The following is a 24,170-nucleotide window of genomic DNA, read 5'->3' as shown; positions in this document are numbered from 1 at the left end:
TAACCACCATGCGAACAGATTCTGCATTTTCTACGCGGAAGAAAATTGTTTACAATGAAAACTGCAATTACACTAATGTGTTCACAGTTCAGTGGCGGCAAAACTTGAATCTGTATTGACAGACGCCACTGTTGGTTAGTGAGAAATGATTCTATTATGCTGTTATTTGTAATATAGGTGAACAAAAACTCACCCTGCGCCCCTGCTCCACAGAGCGGTAAGCATGGCGGTACAGGCAGGAGAAAATGGCACCGGGCGGCATCATCTCGCTGGTCTCGTTCCAGCCGTGAGTGTGACAGAGCCGAGCTGCGTCGCCCTGACACTTTTTATACAGGATGGGATCCAGCCTGAGCAGCAGCGCAGGGAATAATGCCATGATTAACACAGTGGATTGTTCACTTAGGGTACATCATGTGTCAGTGCACAGTTCAAACATCACTGTACTGTACATCTGCCACAACAGTATATATGCATTCACATAGGGAATATGTAGATTGTAAACATGATAATAGATTTTGATTGTAAAGCAGTGGTGGACAGTTACAAAGTACATTTACTTAAGTACTGTACTCGAGTATTGGTTTTTTTGGAATTTTTTTTCTTTTACTCCACTACATTTGAAAGTCAAATATTGTACTTTTGACTCCACTACATTTCTATAAAGGTCCTCATTACTCATTACATTTGCGTTGAAGTAAGCAGATTATTTTTCTATAGAATTTACAGCATATTTAAAAAACCTTTAATTCTTCAGGTTATATAGGCAAATCATGCATTTAGTGGGTTGTTTTAGAGTCATTAGGTTATTTTAATGTACTGTGACAGTATACACTGCGTTGAGATGAAAAAAAAAGGACTTTGAATAAGCAAGTACTCCTGTACTTTACGCAAGTAATAATTTCACTCAGCAACTTTCACTTTTATTGGAGTTACATTTGACGAGGAGCATCTATACTTTTACTCAAGTAACAGAGTTGTGTAATTTGTCCACCGTTGAAATGTAACAAAAACAAGTATAAGCATCATAAAGACACAAAGGTATTAAACAGCATTTGAAAATAACATGAATTTAGGTTAGCACATCTTACTTCCAGTCTCTGGCGATAAAGTACTGCAGCTCGAGCAGTCTGTGTTCACAGTCCTCCACCATCTTCTCCGTGTACAGATGCTCCATCAGACATGACAGGATCCTGCAGGGAAAATAACACAAATATACTTGCGTCTAACAGATGCCACGCACAAAACTAAACACTGTAGACTCTGATGTGAAAAGTTTAAAGTGAAAAGTTTAAAGTTCAATATTCAATATTAGATTTTCACATGCAGTGAAAAAACAAAACCTATATTTCCTGTTGCATGCAATCTTTCATGATCATTTAGTGTGAGCAATACTGTAAAAAAGGGAAAGGTCATTTTATCTTTTCAGAATTTTTAACACACACACACACAAGTTACATTATAAAGGTGGGTGATATAATTATTGATTGATGAACTGCCTCCAAAGAGGTTTTGTGTTAATTTTTTATGTTACATGATTGTTAAAGTTCATTTCTATGACTTGTTTATGTTATTCTGTCTTCCCTCTCACTGACAGGTTTGACATTTTACCTAATGAATGACAAAATAACATAACAGTGAAAACTAAGTAATTTATTCAAATATAACAGCAACATGAAATTCACAACATCAGTAAACACACTGCATCACGACCGCTTGTGTTATACAAAGTGATTTGGGAGTGTGAGGAGGACTCACATGGGGTCTCCGTTGCGGATGTGTTTGCAGGCTGTCTGGATGACGGACTCACAGGCCTCGTTCAGAGCTCGGTCGATTCGGTAGTCCGCTCCGGGATCGGCTTCTTGGATCAGGGTCTGGAGCTAAGGACAGAAAAGGGTACTAAAAGGCATTCTGGGAAATGTAGGAAGGGTTTTACTGGGCCCCCAAAAAAGAGCCAGGATCTGCGTCGAAATATTTACAGTAACATCTTGGAATTTATCAAGTAACATGTTTTTTCCCTTATTCCCTACTGATTCCTGAAAAACGACTTTTCAATGTAACAGACTCGACTTGCTGAACTTGGGACATCAACAGTTAATCCTGCACAGAGGCTCAGTTTACACCCATGTCTGCCCAGACTCATATGATATTTACTGTTTGTCGTGAAGATTTGAGAAGTGTAATGAAAAGTATTAAGTGTATCATAATAAGCATATGAATTCTTGAGTTACGGCCAAGGTGTGTTGTGGGGTCACAGTGACCTTTGACCGCCACATTCTAATCACTTTGCCCCTTGAGTCAAAGTGACAGTTTTTCCAGAATTGGGGGGGGGGGGTTCCCTCAAAATGTTCCTGAGATCTCGTGTTCACGAGAGTGGGATGGATCAACGGCTTATTTACATACAAGTAAACAATCTCATATCGGTTTGCAGAGTGTGGGATAGAAGTGGAGCCACTCCTTGAAGGCTAACATCCACATGCCAGAACTGAATGTGGTTTTCCTCCAGTCGAGTGGTAAAGCGACAGTTTGTCCTGACAGATCCTACATACAACCTTGTTTTTATTTTCTACTTCAAAATGCTACCAAACATCTGCTTTGACCAGATATCGTCTGTCCCAATTTCCATCGCACTGGTTAACAACATCCAGGCATTATTTTGGGGGGGGGCGCTGCAGGCGGCCGCATAAAATACTAGTTTATGCGCCTAAACTGTTAAAAATGAACAAAATATTAATCATTTGTTTACCTGACTAGTAACACTAGAGAGGGTATTATCCTTAACTCAGTCAAGGTTGAAGTTTCTATCAATGTCGACTTACCGCCCTCTGACAGTTGGGGTCGATCGCTCCCATGTCCCCTCGGCCTACTCTCATCAGGCAGTGCAGCGTTCGACCTTTGCGGTGCAGACCGGAGCAGTGACCCTCAATCTCGCTGCGACAGTGCAGCACGATCTCAGGGCTCAGGGAGAAATCCTCCATCAGCATCCGCCTGTAGTCCATCATCTCGCCCTGACACTCGCCGCTGACCACACGACCTGAAAACCCATTCAAACGCGGCCACACAAACTTTAAACTGTGGGGTTTTTAAAACTATGTGACACTCAGCAATATTTTATCAAATGTAACGTAGACATTAATGGAGATATTTTTAGATAATATGTGAAAAGTTTATTGTTGAATCTATAAAAAAAAAGTTTGACAGTGATTGACGACTGAACTGTGAGGCGGAGCTTCTCACCTCGGTGCACGGAGGACTCCAGACAAAGCAGCAGGTAGGACAGACGAGCTTCTCGGGCTCGGGGCATGTTGGTGTCCACGCTGCAGCGGTACTTCCTCAGGTCTGACTTGCAGGCTTTGGCCAGCGAGTAGCTCACCTTGTAGTCTTGAGCGATCAGCTTCTGCCTGGTGGTCAACGCCTCACGGCACTAGGGACACACAGCCGCCGTCAGCGTCACAAACGGGGCTTATAACTCTCAGATTTGATTTTTTTTCACTCTGATGTCAAAGGCCACCATCACAGGATTGGATGTTAATGTTCAGATTTCAATGTCACAAATCAGCATTACATTATCACTCAATCTTTAGAGATCAATTCACACTAAAGTAAATATGAGAATATAAATGTTTCCAGGGCTACAACAAAAAAAACTATTTGTATATCATTATTTTCACCTGGAAATGCCCAGAATAACCTGCCACTTGGTAAAAAGGAAAATCTTACATTGCTCTTGAAGATGGTGGAGAAGAAAAGTCTAAAATCTAAGTGAAAACGCACTCACCCTCTCAGACATTGCCTCCTCAAACTTGTGATTAAAGAGACATTTGTAAACTCGTCCCTCTCCGGCCAGTGTCTGCAAAATCAAAAACCAAACAAAGTAAATAAAAATCTCCTGCTCCAGTTGTTCATCAGTCAATAATTAAGAGTCATGGTAATGTCACAGAGATGATTTATCCTGAGCGGAGACCTGTTAAGTGTAGTCCGTCTCTTGGCCAGGACATGCAATCATTTATAACCTATTATATACTAATCTTACACAGTGACCCTCTTAACTAACACACATTTCTCCCACAATAAGGCAGATCTGCATCATCAGGAGTTAATAATTAGAAAATTATTTGATGGTAAAACCCATCTGCATGTTTGACAAAACAAAATTCAGCTTGTTTACGAACCTGAAAACAGAGTTTTCTTAAAGCACAAAATAAAGTAAGCTTTTAAAAATAAAAGTGAATAGAAAAAGTAAAGCACAAAATAAGTGTTCATATCATATGAGGTATGTTATTGGTAAACAGAATACAAAGGTTGTAGACAGTCCTAGGATTATTAAACATACCAGTCTAACTACAGAAAAAAGGAAACTAAGTGCACTTGTCACAGTCAGTTGCTTTACAAAGCCGTAACTCAAGGTACTATAAGACTTTACTGGTCCTGAAGATATGAGCATAAATCCTTACATTTTCACAGAAGCGTTCGCGGTCCTCACGGCAGGCGAAGTAGAGGTAGCGGTCCAGATGGAAGTCATCTGAAGACAGTTCGGCCACTCTCATTATGGCCTTCTTACAGTCGTCCTTGATGGCGGGTGCCCCCGGCTGCTCCTCAACCTCCCGCACCAAACCTTTCTCCAGACATGCGATCACCTCGCCCTGAGAGTGGACGTCCTGCACGGAGGTCACAGCAGAGTTTAAGCAGGTACAGTTGAGTACCACACAGTCGTTTAGCTCTATTACCATGAGGATTCCATTCATGAAAAATGAAATGTCCTGTTCATTTCAGACTCATGTTCCATTTGTTAAGTAAGACACAGCCTTTATCTGTGTATTTTATATGCTGGTTGACCAGCTCCCAGCTGCACTCCTTGTTTTGAGTTCCACTCTGCATTGGAAATCCTCTTAACTCATATTGGCAGGGGTGCAAAATATTGAAATTTCCAGTGACCAATAATGTCAGGTAGATAAAGACGCCTTTTCACCCAAATACTTTCAACAGCTACTCAACAGCTACAATACATCACAGCAGTTTCAGTCCTTTCTTTGACTTCTTGACAAGGTTTATTAAAAGGGCCAGTTTCCCTAATTCAATTACAACTGCTTTCCACAAACAGTGTCCTTGTTACTTTAGATGAGATCACACTGTCAACAGATTTCTTCAGTATAAAACAGCCCCAGTGAAAGGGTTAGGATGAACTTACCTGTTTCTCCTCTGGAGACACAAAACTACATATATAATACAATAATCATACATGCTAGTTTTACTAGGGTATTTGAATGACTGAGGCTACATCCACATTAATATGTTTTCATTTTAAAACATCACTGTTGCTACATTTATGCCTCCGCACATCTTCAAAATGGAGAAGTTCAAATTGTTTTAGTTCTTAAAACTCCAGGGCTCCATTGTAGTCTGGATGGGCAAAAATGGAGACGTTTGGAAACGCTGATGTAGTCACACGCATTTGCTTCCTGACTGCTGTCGCACCTCGACTGCCAGCGGTAAACGTAATACGTTGTCAACAATTACTGTCAGAAACAGTTCCACCTAATCGACGGCCCAAGAAAAGAAATCTCTCATCTTACTTTTAACATTATCGTTTCTCGTTCATAGTTATTCCCTTTATTCCTCTATGTAAGCAACTCTGCTGTGAGCAACTGCAGAGTAGTCAATCTCCTTCCTGTTTAAGATAAGATAAGATAAGATATACCTTTATTCGTCCCACAATGGGGAAATTCGGGCATTACAGCAGCAAAGTGGACAGAAGAATATATAAGAAATTTGCAAAAAAGGGTTAGTATGTACAAAATTTTACAAAAAAATTACATTAAATAAAAAAACACAAAAGGTATATAAATGCTATATACAGAGCAGTAGCAATAGTTGCACATGGGATATTTAAAAATACAAAATATAAATATTGCACATTTAGTTATTGCACTTTAAGTGTATCCGTGAATTATTTTAGAGTGGTTGAGTCCTTTGTGTGTCCTATTTAGAGCAGTGCTGGTTGTACAGCCTCACAGCAGCAGGAAGGAAGGACCTGCGGTACCGCTCCTTCACACACTTAGGGTGAAGGAGACGGTCGCTGAAGGAGCTGTTCAGTGCATGGGGTGGGAGTCATTGTCCATCACTGATGATAGTACACCGGCAAGCGGTTGTGTACTTGAATGGTCACATGATATACATTTTCAAGTGTGCTCGTATGGATGGGGTTTGAACCTGATACGGAGCTAAAACACGTCTAGACGTGAAACACCGTCTTCAATCAAAACGTAGTAGTATGTATGTAGCCAGAAGCTAAACAATTTTTGTTTCAGGTAATTCTTAATCTAATTCCACACTGCAGCTATTTTTATTTTAGACTGTAACACCACACATTCATATTCTAGTGTCCATCCTGGTACAATAGCAGCTAACGCCTGAAAAAAATCTCAGATGAATTAATAATTGACAGTCATTAGCTGCAGGTGTAATACACACAAACTCTTTTCTCAGAGTGGTTGAAGGCAAGGGTGGTCAGTCTCTTCTCCATCACACAGGAGTCAGCGGCCATGACCAATTCCTGATAATTACACCAACCCCACTCCTGCTGACAAATTAATCATTTCCTCTGAGTTCTAATTGCACCAATGTGATTTCCCATAATAATTGCGTGTCTAACGGGCTTATGAGAGTTTAGCTCGGCTCAGCAGCAGGGAAACACGTTCAGAGGAGATCAATTCGCTCTGCTCACTCACAAACTGCCGTTAAACTTCTCTGTTCATCATACCCTCCAAGAAATCTGGGAAACTGGAAGTGCTTGACATGCAATGCGAAATCCATAAAAACGACTTTCGCAGGTACTGTTCTTTTTACCTGCCCTGCTGAAGACAGCAACGTGGCATGTCAGTCCTTTCACTTGTTCAGACACCCATTAATATGTGCCAGTGCTCTACTGGGGGAGGACAACAGTTCTTGACTATGGTCATTTGATTAAATTAATTGACCGCAAATAAAAATCTGTGATATCACCAGATATATCTTTTACAGCTGCATTCAAGAAGCACATGACATCTCAACCAAAACTAATGCATTCTGTCAACAGGTGAAATTTTCATCTTGGAACAGAGTAACTTCAGGTTTTGCATCTCACCTTCTCTCCAGTGCTGATGCTGCCGCAGCGCAGCACGTTGATGTCATCGCGACATTTGTCCATGAAGCCGCAGATGAGCCGATAGTCGCTGAAGACGATGCTGGTCATTTTGGTAATGTACTGGTTGCACTGGTAGTCGCTGATGTTGCTGCGGTGATCCACCAGACAGGACACCAGATAGCCCTTGCCAAGCTCCTCTGCTGCACATTCCTTAACCTGAGTGAAGTGCACAGGCAATGTTACAACTCTGTACAACTGGAAGCACTTTGAACTGCCTTGTTGGTGAAAGGTCCAATAGAAATTAACTAAAGCACACATCTACCACCAGTTTTTAACAGATCTGCCAACAAATGCTACAGAGCAAACCTGAGGGCCACTGTGGACTAAATTCAGTTCTTGTATTACTGAGCAGCCTCAGAATTCTTGCGTTCGTGTCAATCTGTCAGCAGCCCAACTACTGACTAATCACATCGCTGGGACTGAGTTTCTGGTACAGTGAGAAACAATTTAGAGGAAAGATATTTATAGATGAGTGGAATCGTTTTGCTCTTGCACACTTTTCATTTGTCCACTTTGGTTTTATAACAGAGCTTCTTATAAACAGAGGGAAAGTTTACCACAATAAATAAATACAAAGGCTAATTAATATTATAGCTTAATTTTAATGGAACAAAGATTATATGATTATAATGTTGCTTGTAAATAAGGGTTAGGGTTAGGGTGGGCATAAGAAGCAATACAAGTGCATTTGGTTTGTGGTGAATAGTTTAACTAGGCAAAAGTTAGAGTTGCTTTCTTCATTCATAGATTTCACGACTCTTCACTGACTTTATTTAGTTTTTTGTCTCAGTAAGAGGCAAAGCAATAAATAATGAATAGATTGATCAAATAATTAACAGATAACTCAAATAATTGAAAATATAACCGATGAAAAATAATTGTTAGTTAGTTTGAAGTTATTAGAAAACACTGATAGCTCATTTTCAACATTATTAACGGGTGTTTGATGTTTTGGCCCCTAAATAATGTCCGTTGTGTACAACTTGCCTGTTTGTTGATGCCACATACAGTACGTGTTATCAGAGTGGTGAGAATAAAACTACTCATTCATATTTTTAACATAAGCAGAGAATGAACTGCACAATATTAACACAGTCTCAGCAACACCTGGTTTATCATCAAGGCTACATCCACACAATGATACGTTATCATTTTAAATAAAAAAACATTTCAGCTCTTGTATCAATCTCTGTCCATGATAACACGCCTGACTGCAGAAAATACTGTTACAGACAGTAAGTGTTAGCAACACTTTGCATTCACCGCTGGTAGTAGAGACTGGTAATAACCAGTCAGTGAGCAAATGAGTCTCTGCGTCCTCATTTCAAGTCCCAGTCAGTTCACATTAAGTTTTCAAACTAAAACAGGGCCAGCAGTGTTTTCAAGTCTCCGTTTTAGGGGTTCAAATATTTGATAATATTACGGCAGGCCTAAACATAGCAATGATGGAGAGGCATTTTTAAAACAGAAATGTGTATATCAGTGCGGAGGTAATTGTGCAATTTGATAGGCTGCTCTTTGAGATACGGACATCTATAAAGTAATTTTATTATTTTTATTTTGCTTGATAACTACATTTTAAAAAAAAGAATTTTGAAACATGGCAATGGTTAAACGAGGGACTGACGAAGTGAGATTAAGAAAATATGGTGTTTTTTAAGTAGAGTGCAACTCCAGGAGGCTTCATATGCTGTTGAGACCTTTGGAAAATAACACAGTGGCTGATTCATATTGTTTAAAATCCACTACAACTTCCACAAATGTTTAGTGTTCATTTATCACGAGACAAACACATGGGTCCAAAAGTCTGAGACCACATTCAAACGAATGGGAAACTGGAAGACCTTAACTGACAAAAAGGAGCCATATTCAAATAAATTCAGTTACTAACACATATTTGTGTTTACATGAATTCATGAGGCAGGTGGACATGAATAGACAATAGATTCTAAATGGATTGATGTTTTCTTTAAAGCTTGAGTGTGATTTTTTTTTTGGTTTGTATTAATTTTCTAGAAAGATTTAATTTCTGCTGAATCTCGTTTTGCATTTAGAGGAATCCAAATATGCTCCAACACGTGTGTGCAGCAGTAAAGAGGAGCATAATTGTTCTCTTCTGGCCACCACAGCAGCTGTATTTACTTCTGACAAACAAACAAGTAGGCTGGCAGAAGAGTGAGGTGAGAAAACATATCTTCAAAAATCAACTACAAGCACTAAACTGCAAAAAAAACTATCACTTTATAACTTCCTGGAAGCTGAACTAAAAGTCCAGTAGTGAAGCTGTGAAGGTGTGGTGTTAAAACGGACCTCGGAGATTGTCGTCTTGCAGACCTCCACGGCTACAGACTCAAACTTTGGGTCAGTGGTCAGGTTCAGCTTGTAGTTCCACAGCAGCTGGAGGAGAGAAGACACAGAACATGAAACTACTGCAGGCTCATGTGTCCTTTTTGTATTACACAGTTGGAATCTAAAAACACAGAAACATTTTCACAGAAAATGTGAAGGTGGTGAAAACTAGAATAAATAGTAAAAACTGATCTGTATTGCACATTGTTAAGTAAAGTGTGAGTGCGTAGCAGCATGCGTGGATGACATTTCTGAAGAGTTTTTTCTTATTTAATGTGCAAATTTCTTGTCGAAAAAAATGTCCCAGAATCCAGAGTTGTGTGTCTTTGCCTGTAACGCCTCCCAGAGGGAAGCACGTCAGCTGTACACAGATATACAAACTAAGACAGGGACAGACAGAAAAAAACCCACCAAACTAGAGCGCATAGAGCCGCTGCATTTGCATGCACCGCCATCTTGCCCATATATATATATATATATATATATATATATATATATATATATATATATATATATATATATAATGCCGATATATGGGTAGCAATATTTTTTACTCCCTAGTATTGGCATTGCCCCCCAAACATCTATATAAGTTGGGCTCTAATCGACAGTGTAACCAGGTTTATCATTGGCCAGATCAGAAGCTGGCTTCAGCTAGGATATAACTTGCGTTGAATTCTCAGTAGTCTTAATTTTGTCTAAACATTCACCAACTGCCAAATCAACAAATGGCAAATTATCATTGTAGTGAACGTACAGGAAGTACAATACTGATGCATATGTCTGTGGAAATGTCTAAAGTATGATAGGATAGTATGATGCATGCTGGGAACTCTGTGTTTTTGGGTGTGACACAAGACGTGGAGACACTTACATGGTTGCATTCAGCAGCAATCTCCGTCTCCTGAAAGAAAGAATGTTGAGGTTAGACAGCAATATGGAGATAGCATCAGCTTTAAATTCAGAACTTCATGTCTTTCAATTTTAATTATGGGGTTGCTCAACACTAAATATGGCACGAGTCAACCACACTGACATTCTCAAGCAACGCGCAAAGTTTCCCACACAGCCCATAATCCATTGCAAGCTTATTTGTAGTGTGATCGTGCGTTCAGTCAAGTCCATCATCATAGATGACCACCTCCCAGAGAGACGGCCCCTGACTCAGGACTACTGGGGCCCATTGTGGCTTATGCAGTATTGTGTTGACCTGAGGTGACCTGTCAGACTCCCTGCCCGACCAGCAGCCGAGCCACGTTAACCAGAGAAAACCCCAGATCACTGCTCTATTCCCAAAGGGAGGCCAACTTTGTGTGTGTGTGGGTGTGTGTGTGTTTGAAAAATGAGTTCTGCAGATGGATGAAGAGTTTCTGACCGTTTACAACACAGAAGCCACAGCATGGTCCAGGAATAGGCTGTCCGTGTGTTTGACTAAGCATGTGTGTGTGTGTGTGTGTGTGTGTGTGTGTGTTTGACTAAGCGTGTGTGTGTGTGTGTGTGTGTGTGTGTGTGTGTGTGTGTGTGTAGGTCCTCTTCACACAGTCAGTAAATGCAGTGTGATGAGCAGGCCTCAGTGTGGTCCCAGTGAGGGAGAGGACAGTAGGGGAATAGACGACAGACAGATGTTATAAACAGCACTGAGCTGACTTGCTGAGTCAACTTGGGGGGGGGGGTTAAATAAGTAAATGGTCCTCCAAATGTGACCCGGACTAACCCTGACAGCTGACACAACCACCACCCACTGCCAGCAGCAATGTAGCGCTAGTTGAAAAAACATTGATTGTCGTTTTGTGAATTAAAAAAAACTGTTGGTACAAGTCTGAGTCTGAGTGCTCCACACCGCTGGCACAGTGCTCCACACTGGCATCATGGCACCACCGATATCTTCCACAATGTCCGCACTCTTCTTCTCTTGCGATTCAGTGGTCTTTTTTTTGCACACGGCTCTAGTCTGAATCTGAGATAGAATGCCCCCTGATTTGCTTATAAGAAATGGAAATAAATGGAGGGCAAAAAATTTAAATGTGGCATTAGGAAATAAAAGTCCCCAGAAATAAATAAATATGGATTATGAAATAAAAGTACCCTGAAATAAATAAAAGTAAAACCTATTTTTTTAACTTCTTGACTTTTGAGATATATATATATTTATGCAGTCAATTCATTTGGAGACATGACCCCTGCTGTTATCCACCAGTGCCATTTTAGATTATAGACAGTAAATGTCTGATAATTCCACTGACAACAAGTTGAATTTGAATTAGGGGACAGCCCAGAAAACACTGCAGCCAATACAGCGAATATCTAAGTGATGAAATATTGGACTGCAGTAGCTTTTTTTTTTTTTATGGATAAAAAAAGGACTTCCCCTACTTTCTCTTTCCATTTTCCATTACCCTACAGACATTTTCATTAACCATAAAGTGTAATTTCTATGTAAATTGGCTCAAAATCAGTGCCTACCTTTAAATAATGCCTCAGATTATGTAATCATTTTATATTCACAATATCTATAAAGAGAGGAGAGGATTTCAAGAGACGTCAGTGACGTCATCAGACCCCAAAATTCACTATCAGTTGTGCTCTAGTGTCAGTGTCAGCAAAGTGTATGAAAGGCAGAATGTACAAAATTAAAAAGGAGCTCCATTTTTCTGTGTTTCTGGAGTGACCACCAGTCTGCAGGGAAAACCCCACCTCTGCACACGCTCTGTCCAACTCTGGCCTCAACGGCCAAGCATCACGTCACACTTGTGAAGAGCATAATGTGATTAATGTGGGCGTGCCCATCTGTCAAGGGACATGCACGTTTCGGAAAACAAAAACTTGTCATCTACTCAAAAGAAACGCCAATTTAAAATTAAATACCAATGAATTAGACCAAGAAGCTGATGAAAATGGAGAAAATGCTAATAAGATAAGATAGATTCAGGCCAAACGAGGCAAAACTCAAACTCACTGGCCAGCTGTCGAAGCTGTAATAGAACATAGGAGAGAATAAAACCAACACAGCTGAGTAGGGTTGGAACGGTACGTGTAGTCATGCTGAACGGTCACGGTACGGACGTTACGGTTCGGTGCAGGCAGTCATACAGAGAATAAGCAGTATAAAAATGTATAAAACTGAGGTGCGAAGATTACGAACACCTTAAACTGTAAGCCCTTCCTTAAGCTGATTGGCTGAGTCGGTCACACGTGACATGGCGAGTGGAAAAGACCCACTGGAGCCGGAGGATCCGCCTGCTTCTTTTAAATCAGTGCTATGGGAAAACTTTGGATTCCCAGTGAGCTACAATAGCAACGGTGAGCGAGTGGAGGATCGGACAAGGACGTTGTGTCAGCGCTGTTTACATTTAACTGCATAAGATGGCAAAATAATAAAATGTTTGAGTTCCTTATTTTAAAGTGCCTTAGTGGAACAAACACTCAAACATTTTTTTCCAGTTTTGTAGATGATTGTGACTTATTTGTTTACATTATATATTATTTAAAAGTATGACCAATGGAGAGTGTATGTTCACTGTTGACATTTTATGACTTGGTACACCAAAAGCTGTACCAGCTACCTCAGGGGAGACTAAATGACACTAGGTGGAACAAACTGTAATTCGTACAATGAATTAAAAGAAACATTTGCATTTGGGGTTTTTGTTGCATTTTTCCCATTGTACTGATCTCGTATCGAACCGTGGTGTCCAAACCGTGGTGTGAACCGAACCGGGAATTCTGTGTACCGTTCCAACCCACAGCCGACACACCCATTCATATCAGACTGATTTTCAGCCTCCTTTTGGTTGCTAACGTTCTGGCTGCTCTCAGTGAACATGAACATTCTTTAAATCTCCATCTCCTTTTAATAGCTGCAGCTAAATTCAACTTAATCAGCCCTCGTCTTGGGAAAACCACTGTGAGTCTGAGCTTTAATTGGAAGTGGGTGAGAGGAAGAAGAGCAGAGAGAAAATGAAATGTAGAGACAGGAAGAGGAGAGAATTTAGAGGGAAGGCAGCCATTACCAACACCTTCTTATTCGTGAAGTATTCAATAATAAAAAGAAAAAGATCTTCATATCAGAAATAATCTTCATCCCCTCTACACCTGAAAACACATATTACATGACCATTTATGCTGGTGTTTCCAGACATTATAACCAGCACTGTTGTCTTCTTTCTTTGTGAACTGAAGCAACTCTTTGGACTGTTTCTCCCTCTCACCTATCGCTCTTTGTTGATGCAAGTTTCCAGCAGCATGGATGCACGAGTTATACGTTATTGTTTGGCGTTGTGCAACTGACAGAAAAATATGCTGGCATCAATGCAAGGAATTGATCAACTTTAAGACAACTGGAGCTGCTTCTCACTTCGCCACATCAGCTCAGCAGCAACAAAGACAGCACGTTGTCTCCGGGAGCTGCTGCAGGGCTGGAACTTAATGCAGCCACATGGATAAACACTGAGCAAAGCATGATACATTTTCAATTAGCCAATTAAAGACTAATCATGGGTAACTGGAGGCAGCTCATCAGCAAGCAGAAGCGGTTTAACCACTTTTCTTGATTCAGGTCAGCCAGAACCACTCTCTAAAACACAAGCTCTTTTTTCCAGCTTAACAGCTGGAGAGGGAGGATCCAGGTCAGGTGTGTGACAGATGTGCGCGCTTTCACCACCACTGACAACAACACACAAAAGATTGAAGACATTTGATCAAACTGTGAAATCCAGCAGAAAGAAAGAGTCTTGACAACCTGGAACACCAATTTAACTGCACACACTCAGCCTCACCATAAGTATACATATTCAAAATAAAATTATTGAGTAAATGCTATTTTTATCCAACATGTTACCACATGCCACAGTCGTAAGTGAGGAGCTGACCAAACCTTTAGGTTCATGTTTGCTTTGCTATCATTTAACCACATTTACCTTTGTTAGGCCTCAACCTGAGTCAAAATAAAATAATATAAGATCATCAGGAGCCTTCACATAACTCGCATAAAAGTCACAAACATTCAGTTTAGTTATACTGGACTGAAGACATCGGTGTCTTCAGACGCATTAAGGATGAGCCACAGGCACTGTGGTAATTATTGGTAATGACAGTGTTAAAACAAAGCTGAAGGTAGATGATTGTTTCAACAGGTTTGGGTAAATGTCAACAACAAGCCTGAATGAATGGGACCACAGAAACACCGGATACGAAAAGGGCACGAAAGGACGTTGCTGAGCAACCAGGAATTACTTTTGTTGTCATTTTTGGCACAGGGCCAAAATAAATGTGTCAAAACAGCTCATATCACAGCTCATATCTTTGTTTAGGAGAATGAAAGACAAGCCTAAAAGCAACAGTGTACTGTGAGTCAGTAACCAGAGAGGCTGGGGTGTCACTATTATTGTTTCATTATAACACAATAACTCAGAAATTTTCCTCTCCATCAGGACACTTATTCTGGGACAGGCAACCCATTTCCCATTGATCGCCTTGACTATGGTGGCCGGAAAACATTTTTACACTGCTTCTAATGACATAAGATCTCTACTGTAGTGTTTAGCACTGTCTCTTCTTGTAGAGCCATGCACATTGATTCACTCAGCCCCGCCCACTCTCTGTCACACGCGAACAAACACATTAAGAACAAACCACTCTGACAACGGACAGACCATGGCGAGCACCGAGAGAAATCCCACCACCGCAGTGGGCTGCTGGATCCATGATGGTTTTACATTCTTCTGCAGGCAGGAAGAGCTGCAGCAGAAAAACAGGTGTTTTCTTCTCTGCAGCTGCACAGTAAGTGATGGTGGAAGTAAAACGTACTTTCTGGCATTTGAAGTTTTGATTTCAAATGATAATGAGTACTATCGTGTCATTGATGTTGAATTCTGACTTGAGGAGCTTGTGTACTTTGGTGTTTTTACAGGGGTAAACCACGAAGTTCCAATGCTGGAGAATCTTAATGCGACAGTCGTCATATTTCAGACAATAGTGTTTTTTCAACTTCTTGCCAACACTGACAATGTCCAAAAGCACAAAGCCAAGTTGGACATGAAGAAGTTGATTGGCCCGCGCAGAGCCCTGACCTCAGGATGATCCAGACCCAGGTTCCACATCTGCTGGAACGGCTGAACCCAGAAGAGAGGAGCAACCCATTGATGTTCACTGTGTCCGAATAACGTGGTCAAGGATTGCATATGGATCACAATACCCATTATATTTTGGTGCAGATGTGGATTGAGGGGCAGTTTCTTTAACTATCTTTTATGACAAATGAATAATTTTGGTCATCAGAACACTTCCTTTTTTCTTTTCTATATTTCTACTATCAGAACAAACAATCGTGTGTAGGATTGTTTGGCCTTTGTAGAGGTAAGCGCTCTACTGAGTGACATTCTAGTTTAGCAAATGACGATTTTAGATTTGGACTTTTGTCAGAATCGTGACTATCAGAGTCGAGGATCGCTGCTCCTAGAGAGGGGTTGTGGTATTTGGGCAAGGCAGTGAAACTGCGTGTATTTGGTGTTCAACTCCCTGTGTTGCTGAAAGGACTGAACATACAGCAGTAACTCCGTTTCTAAAAGACAATGTGATGCAGCCCTTATGTGCTAATTGACGTTTATTCAAATTGCATGCAAACCGGATACAGCGGGGAGGATGAAGCACAAGAAGACACACGGCGGCTTCACGTAGCCAACAGGCCACAGTGAAGTAAGTCTTCCATCCCCAGAGCCTCCTCCCTCTGGACTGAGGCTCTGCACCACGTACACAAAACCACAGCCACCAGCAGGACTGACAGTGGGCAGGCCGGAGACACAAAAATGCTACAAGTCTAAAAGCAGTTTATAATCTCACCCTGGAACCAGAGAACAGCAGCATCAGAGTGCCAACTGGGCGACTCTGAGCCTTCACACGGACATGTTGGATACAAAGTAACGTCCACCACAGGTTTCGTCTGGTGATAAAACTTGTTGGATTTTCTCGTTGCTTTTGTCCAAAGTGACTTACAACTAGTTATATTGTAATATATTATATTGAAGATTTTTCGCTTGAAAATGGTTTTCAGCTCCTTTTGTCCTGTTGGAGCAACAATATATTTTTATGTCATAAATTTGCTTAAGCAATAGAAGCCATCAATATTTTTGGCCAACTTGCAATAAAGTGTAGAAAGAAAAAGTAGTTTTCAGTCTTTATTGATCATAGACAAGTTTTAGTTGTTCCAAGTTGAAAAAGGACAGATATCAAGATAGAATAGAAAGACATTTTCAAAGTGAATCAAGTCAAGCTGCGGGAGAAGTGGGAAATAAAATGTGGAATGCCTAAGCACTGTGCAGTAAGATACAGGGCTGGTTACAGACTAGACAAAAAAAGACGTCTGGAATTTTGATCAGCTAAATTCAACTGTGAGAATCACTGCTGGTGCATTGTCTGGTGAGGACTCAGCCTAGTCACACAGACCTAAACTTTACCTTACCTCAGTCAAAACAGGAAAGAGGAAAGTTTTCTTGGGCTGATCACAAGTTTAAAAAATGAAGCAGTCCCTCCCGATGATGAGGTAAATGATTACAATACACTGTAGGACCATGTCAAAATCCCCAGGAAGGCAGAGCACACTGCTTGGTGAGGTAGGAAAAAAGGACAAAGCACCACAACTGGCATCCCGCCATTGTCATCATCAACCACACACCACTGTCTCTCTCTCTCCTTAAGATGATATCATTCATTTCCAGTTCATTTCAGTTGTGAAAATGACATTAAACAGCATGCACAGTGACATTAACACAGTCTCAAACGACACTTTGACGTACACACGGCACCGATGCAGGCAGGATAGCAACATGAAGGTGATGAACTAACAAACAGGGAACAAGTTAACTTAAAGGACGGGTTTATTCTGAACAGGAAGATGAGGAGCTCCAACCAAAAAGAGAGGCTACAGCATTTACCTTGACGTTTGACTTCGCTGACAGACTGTTGTCTCCTCAGGCGAGATATCACAAAAGCTGTAACGTAACTAATGCCAATTGCAAATTATGTTTCTCACTTATGTGAAAATCGTGTCTACTGCCAAGCACCTATTTAATGTCTTTATATTTGAGGCCAATCTAAAAAATAAAACACCTACAACTCTCACGGGTGTGTGCACTCCGCAGTTGTGTCTGTGGAGATCATAGTTATCTGCAAGGGTATTGAACCAGGAGCAACTGGACTTGGTTGTCATTTCTTGAAGACGTTTCACCTTCATCCAAGAAAATATTATAGATGACTTTTTCCATGTACAACAAGGATTTACTAACTCTTTGCGTTTGTGTGAAATTTAATTCATTTGATTGTTTTGTTGATGTTTTTATCGTTTTGTGTAGCACTTGGTCACTTTGTTAAGAAAAGCGCAAGCTATTATTAACATTGATAATTGTATTGATTAACTGTTTAGTCTGTAAAATATAAGATAATGAAAAATGTCAAAATTCCCAAGTGACAAGTTACAATTATTGTCTTTACTTAACAATCTATGTCAGAAAGCAGTGATTCAAGCAACTGGTTTTTCTGACCAGCAGTCCAACTCAGAGACATTCAGTTGATGATTACAAGTACAATTTTCATTATCATTGATACACTGAGTGTTTTCTCAGTTTTCAACTTATCATTTGGGCTACATAAAAAAAGCAGCTGCGACTCCAGTATAGTACAAAGAAAAGGAGCAAACTCTTAAATTTGAAAAAACTTGAACCGGCAAATGGTGGGTAATTCTGCTTCAAATATTAACCTGCAAATATTTTATATTATAATTAAAACATTATGATCAACATATTTGACCATTTTCTGTTGATTGACTTCAGATTGAATCAGGTCATAATTTGCACTCTACTTCCGACTAATTTTATATCCAACCAAACAGTCCAAAACACTAGGACAGCAGCAAAATGGCCATGCGTGAATGTGACCCAGTTTAAATGCTTCAAATGATCACAAGTCAATTCTAACGGTCAGGCTGTTTATGCTTTCATTTTTTTTAACTAACTCACACAGCATACACTGTCTCTTTCTTTAAAACATATCCATTACTTAGCAGCCACTGTTCTGCAAACAAAGTATTTCATGACAACTTTTACCACCGGAGAGGACGCCGTCCTGTGATTTTGAGTAAGCAGATAATGGGCAAAGACCGATGCTTGTCTTAGCTGCTGTAAGCTCCTGCTGCCGCGTATAGAGAGTCCCTCGCTCCACTGCAGCTCTGCCACTGACAAGCAGCTAATGAGCTTAAAGAAGTCAGTGAGCAGGCAGCTGCCACCCAGCCAACAGCCACGGTGCAGGGATGACATCTCAGGATGCACTTGAATGGGCCTAAAGGTCACAACAGCTACCCAGCCAACAGCCACGGTGCAGGTATGACATCTCAGGATGCACTTGAATGGGCCTAAAGGTCACAACAGCTACCTAGTGACCTGAAATCCCAAGTTCAGAAAAAAAGCATAAAGAACAGCAACTCTGAAGAAGACGAATTATGTTTTTACACTATGAGACCAAGTATGTGATGAGCAATTCTCAACCTTTTATTAAACAAGTTTTGAAGAGGATACACAAATCCTCCTGCTGCTCGAAAACTGCTAAACCTACACGATGAGAGGAAAGTCTGCGATGTGCGATAACATTGATTCGTGACAAATGAATGTGTGAATGTACAGTTCCTACGTCTTCCCTGGCCATAGTGCTAACTAACCTCACATTCTCTCATCAGGGTGGAGCCATGTAACATTATATTTATCTTACCAGTACAACATATCCAGTTCTTTATTCATACCGTTAGTGGTTCATCCATTTCCTTATTATTTTCACAAAAAAATATGTTGAATTAATTTCTTGAGCACCATCAATAATGTTGACAGTCTCTACACTGTATAAAATCAATAATAATATCCCTCTGGAAAGAAATGTTAATTGTCAGTCAACTAAACTACGAAAACATTGAAGTTGATTGAGGGCCTGTATCGACACTACTATGTTTTCGTTTTAAAGTGGCGTGATCTCCAGACGAGCGTTTTAGCTCTGAATCAGAGGTAATCTTTGTCCAAGCCAACACACCTGAAAAACGCATATCACGTGATCATCCATGTACACTGGGCATTTGCATGACGGTGTAAACAGGAAGCAGATTGTCTACTCTGCAGCCGGTTGCTTAGTTACAGAAAAACACTAGTAATAGCCACAGACATCGGTCACTATGGGTCATCTCCTCTGTCCTGCTCCCTCTGCTGGGGTCGTCACATCACAGCAGGTAGCGCTGCTACAGAGGAAGCTACGAGTTTGCAAACAATGCGAAGAATATGGAGACATGTGGCAGATGATGTAGCAGTTTCCATACAGAGAGCTTTCATTTTGCAGAAAGAAAGTGTTTAAAGACTGTTGAACATGTGGTCTGACGGAGCTCTCTCATTGGCTATTTACTGGCGAAGCTGCAGCTGAGTGTCGCCTGAGGCTCCCGGGGAGTGTGACAGGCACCCTCCACTTTTTATCACAGTATAATGACCAAACCATAAGACGATTAATCACAGCTACGACTGACTACGACCATTTCCACTTTGTGACTGTGGCGCCAGGAGGTAGAGACGGTCCGCAACTAACCCAAAGGGTCGGCGGTTCGATCCCCACTTTTGTCCAATGTGTCCTTGGGAAAAGACACCAAATATGCTCTGGCGGCTCTTCCGGCAGTGTAGGAGTGTGTGTGTGTGTGTGTGTGTGAATGTGACTCGTGCTGTAAAGCACTGATTTGTCAAAAAAAAAGAATGAAGACAAACACTCAAGTCAGTCAAGCTCTGGTATTTGGTACAAAGCCTCGATGGCACTGGTGCTCACAAGGCACAGGGGAGTTTTCTCTTTGTCTTTGTCTGGCAATGTGTTGCCTAAACATGTCGGGGCAACATTAACTACCCCCCATGGACCACGGCGACAAGAGCGCTACTGATTCTAGTGCTGCCCCGGGCCGAAGGCGGGGGGGGGGGGCCGTGGACAAGGGGAGAGTCTGCCACACATTTCTCGTTACAGACCAGGCTGCACCGGCCCCGGTCCGCGGCGGGTCGTCACAGAGACTTGCCATGTGACGCCCCGCTCTTCACTTAGGGGGAGTGCAGGTAGCGGCAGGTAGTCGCTGCCCCGAGGCACGCGTCGTCCGCCGCCTGGTTACCGGTCCGTGTGAGGCGTCGTTGAGCCGCCTCTCCCCGTCCAGGCGCTCCACACACTGCCCAGTTTGTTACGTTAGCGCTCACGGTGGAATCCCTGAGGACAAGCCGAGGTTGTTGTTGTTGTCGTTGTCGTTGTTGTGACAACACGCTGCCTCAGTTCGCTGCATTTAGGAACGACGTCTAAGACGAGGAAAATATACAGGGCGACACCATTCAAAAACTTGTCGTGTGGTTGAGAGGTGAAGCGCCATATGTGGCATTGCATCACGACGAACTACAGAGGGGGACCTGGCAACTTCACGTACGCGTGAAGTTTTGCTTTCTGGTGTATGGCATAGTGAAGATGACACGATGCGTCATAAAATTGCTGACTTTTTTAACCGGCGTTCGGCGTGACGTTCTCTCAATAATGGGGCTAGCGACTGGCTAACCATCGCAGCTAACGTTAGCTGGTTCTTCCGTCAGGCACACCCCGCATCCGCTCCTGCAGCCACCAGACCCCCCGTCCCGTGCGTTTACCTCTTTCTTGTCCTGGAGACACTCCAACACCGCCAGGTTGTTGTTCCAGGAATGTTTGGGGCAAAGCCGGGTCAGGTCCTCCCTACACACCGCCTCCTCCGCCAACTTCCAACCGGCAGTGCGCCTCCGAGGCAGCGAGGCCCCGGCGCCCAGGTTCCTGTCAGCGGCTCCCGCGTTCATCGCAGCCGGCCCCGCACCTCCGGCGGGATTCTGCGGGTTATCAGCATTACCAGTAAGTCTAGCGATAACGTTGCTATCTCCTCGAATTGGATGCACGGCCGCCAAGATGCACATCAAAAGCAGGAGCAGAGGAACACGTATACAATCCGCCATCTTCACAGAGCCAGTCAGCCTGCTGCTGCATTCAGGAGCTGTGGGGATTATGGGAACTAGGAATAAAGTTCCAGTAAGGTTTTTTTTCTTTTCTTTCCAGGATGGCGATGGCCAGCTCATGAATAATTCACCAGTGAGTGTGGTTCCGTGCTCTGAGTCATCCAGTCACACAACCAAATAACGCAATGTTGAGGTGTTGTAAGGTGAGGTAGGTACAGGTATTATGAATGTGTAAAGAGTATTGGGTCCATGCATGAGAAAAAAAATGAGGCAAGGCAGATATTCTTTTCATTTTCAATCCGAACTTGCATGAAAGAAGTCTAAATGTTGATAGTAAAGTCAATCAAAACTGGGGAGAAATATATATTTACTCATTTTGCATATGGAGAATAAAGTAGGAATTTCAACTAAAGTTTAACTTTTAATAATACATAAACTAGTGACTGCCTCAGTAAACAATAGTATGGTTTTGAAGAGATTGTTCAGAGAGTCTGATGGACTAGAGGAGTTGACTATTTTCTCAAAGTGGTATTTCAACTTCACTCTCGAAATACAAACGTTTTTTTGAGTTTATTCAAAAATATATTAAAACAAAAAAAATCCTTCTATCAATTTTCTTCCATAGGTGGGTGACAGAAACGAGGCTGAGAAGAATTTAAAAAATATTCCATACCTTAACATGCGACCTCACACTAAATACCTTCATGTTAGAATGTGACGAAGCCTAAAATACAGTTACGTTAATGTTAGAAGTGGGGTGATTTATATGATTTATTATTGTTACAGTGAATAAAACAGAGCTACAACATGATCTTTTGCTTATTACAAAAAATAGTTGTAAACACATTATTAAAAACAGAGCATCAAACAACATCAATCAGTTTGCAATAAACAAATAATATAAACTTTTTTCTATTTTTACATTTTGCTGCAAAAACGTTTCTTTCAGATCATAATTTAGAAACAAATCAATTTTACTTAAGAGTTGTATTTCCAACTAAAATGACTTACGAGCAGCAAAAATCCGGGATTTACGAGTTGACCTTGAAAGCAGCATTGAGTTTGTTTGGGCAGTTGATACTGATCTTCACTCGGGTTGTCGCGATATCAGATTGTCATTACACAATCGTTGCCAAAAGATTTCACTATAATAGAATTAAGAATTAAAGAAAACAAAATGTTAAAATTTCACTTTTTTCTTTCACTTTATGCATTTTGTTCTTTGCCTCTTTCTTTTTGAAATGTTGGATTGTGAACCAGATAGTTACAGCCATACAATCACACCAGAAAGAGAAATATGATTTAAGAGGCACTGGATTGTTTTTTACACAACATTATATATGACTAACATTATGTCAATATTTAATTCATCAAATGCCAAAACCGGTAAATCTCAATACCCCTAATATGTTCTAAGTGTAATGATGTAGTTGATATATGTAATGAATCTTTGTCAAATGAATTTGTAGAATTTTTTTCCTCTTCTTTGAATTGCTCTGTTGATTTCCCTGCTGATTGAAAAGCCAGATGCTGCATTACATTAACTTGAATACAGAACTCAAGATTTTAGACATATCCATGGCATTTCAGGAAAAAGTGTCACGCTTAATTGAGATCAACCATAAACCAACAGTTATTTTTGTATGCACATCAAAACAATGAAGCTGTGTTCTATTACCTTCTACTTTTGATAATCCAGATCATTTGCTTTTACCTTTACAAGCCCTGACTGTCACCATGATATTTGTTGATTTTACAGTGTTCAATGATAAAAGAAATTAACTAACTGTAATTCAAACTAGATTGTTAAAAAGGATTATGACATTTGTCTGTTAATAATTCTATTTCATGTCCTGTCTTTCAGTAATGAATTCATTACCTCCACCAATTTTTGTTTGTTTGTCAGCACAATTACTAGCTTTTCTAGACTTATCGACAAGTACCATTCACCCATTCACAAACACATTCATACAGCACTGCTACTTACTGTGCTTTTTTTTTTCACATTCGCACAGCCACAGCCGCCCTGGTGTTAATTCATCTGTGCGTTTATCACCAAACTCGAGGTGGGGTTGTTCTGTCACAGTGAGAATCATGTGTGAACGAATCTTCAGAAGTTATGGTAGCGTGGGATCATGGGAGTTGTTGTCGTCATTGCAGTCATCTTCCCCTGATCTGGATTCCTTTAGTGTTCATTGTTCAGGAGCTGATTTATTCACACTGAATAATGCTGGATTAAAAATTCAATTGTTCCTACAGATTTTCCATATCAAAATTCCTTACTTTTCCATACTGCTTAGGAACCCTGATTTGGACTTTTCTGGCAGACAAACAACGCTGACACATAGAAAGGGGATGTGACGCCATCGACAGGCGATCAAATGAAAAGCACCAGTACTTAGATTGAAATGACAGATTCCTCCAGGTTTAAAAATGATTGGAAACATTTGGGATCATCCAGTACAAAACTCTCCCACACATATAACACAGGTCTAGTTGTTTTTTAGTCATTTGAATGTGGAAAAGGTACAAATTGTACCTCGAAACTAGAATTGTCTTTGTGAAATGTAGTGAGTGGAACAGTTTAGTGTTGAATTAAATTGTAATGGAGACAGTTTCTAAATGAA

At 40.9% G+C, this 24,170-nt stretch overlaps 1 protein-coding gene across 2 annotated transcripts in view; it reads right to left on the bottom strand.

Moving 5' to 3' along the window:
- Window positions 1-21,587, bottom strand: part of glg1a (golgi glycoprotein 1a) — a 35,739-nt gene extending 14,152 nt beyond the window's left edge. For both annotated transcript variants that reach the window (XM_035641615.2, XM_035641616.2), the window contains exons 1-11: window positions 21,211-21,587; window positions 10,404-10,433; window positions 9,491-9,577; window positions 7,121-7,336; window positions 4,452-4,655; window positions 3,776-3,847; window positions 3,235-3,421; window positions 2,817-3,031; window positions 1,756-1,877; window positions 1,089-1,190; window positions 194-347 (exon numbers count right to left, since the gene is read on the bottom strand). In XM_035641615.2, the coding sequence (XP_035497508.2) occupies window positions 194-347; window positions 1,089-1,190; window positions 1,756-1,877; window positions 2,817-3,031; window positions 3,235-3,421; window positions 3,776-3,847; window positions 4,452-4,655; window positions 7,121-7,336; window positions 9,491-9,577; window positions 10,404-10,433; window positions 21,211-21,543 (1,722 nt within the window). In that variant the 5' untranslated portion in view covers window positions 21,544-21,587. The remainder of the gene's footprint in view (window positions 1-193; window positions 348-1,088; window positions 1,191-1,755; window positions 1,878-2,816; window positions 3,032-3,234; window positions 3,422-3,775; window positions 3,848-4,451; window positions 4,656-7,120; window positions 7,337-9,490; window positions 9,578-10,403; window positions 10,434-21,210) is intronic.
- Window positions 21,588-24,170: the final 2,583 nt, after the last annotated feature.

This window comes from Scophthalmus maximus, chromosome 7 (genome assembly GCF_022379125.1).
Source record: "Scophthalmus maximus strain ysfricsl-2021 chromosome 7, ASM2237912v1, whole genome shotgun sequence".
NCBI lineage: Eukaryota > Metazoa > Chordata > Actinopteri > Pleuronectiformes > Scophthalmidae > Scophthalmus > Scophthalmus maximus.
The sequence above is the reverse complement of the archived record's forward strand: the minus strand, read 5'-3'. Positions and strand labels throughout refer to the sequence as shown.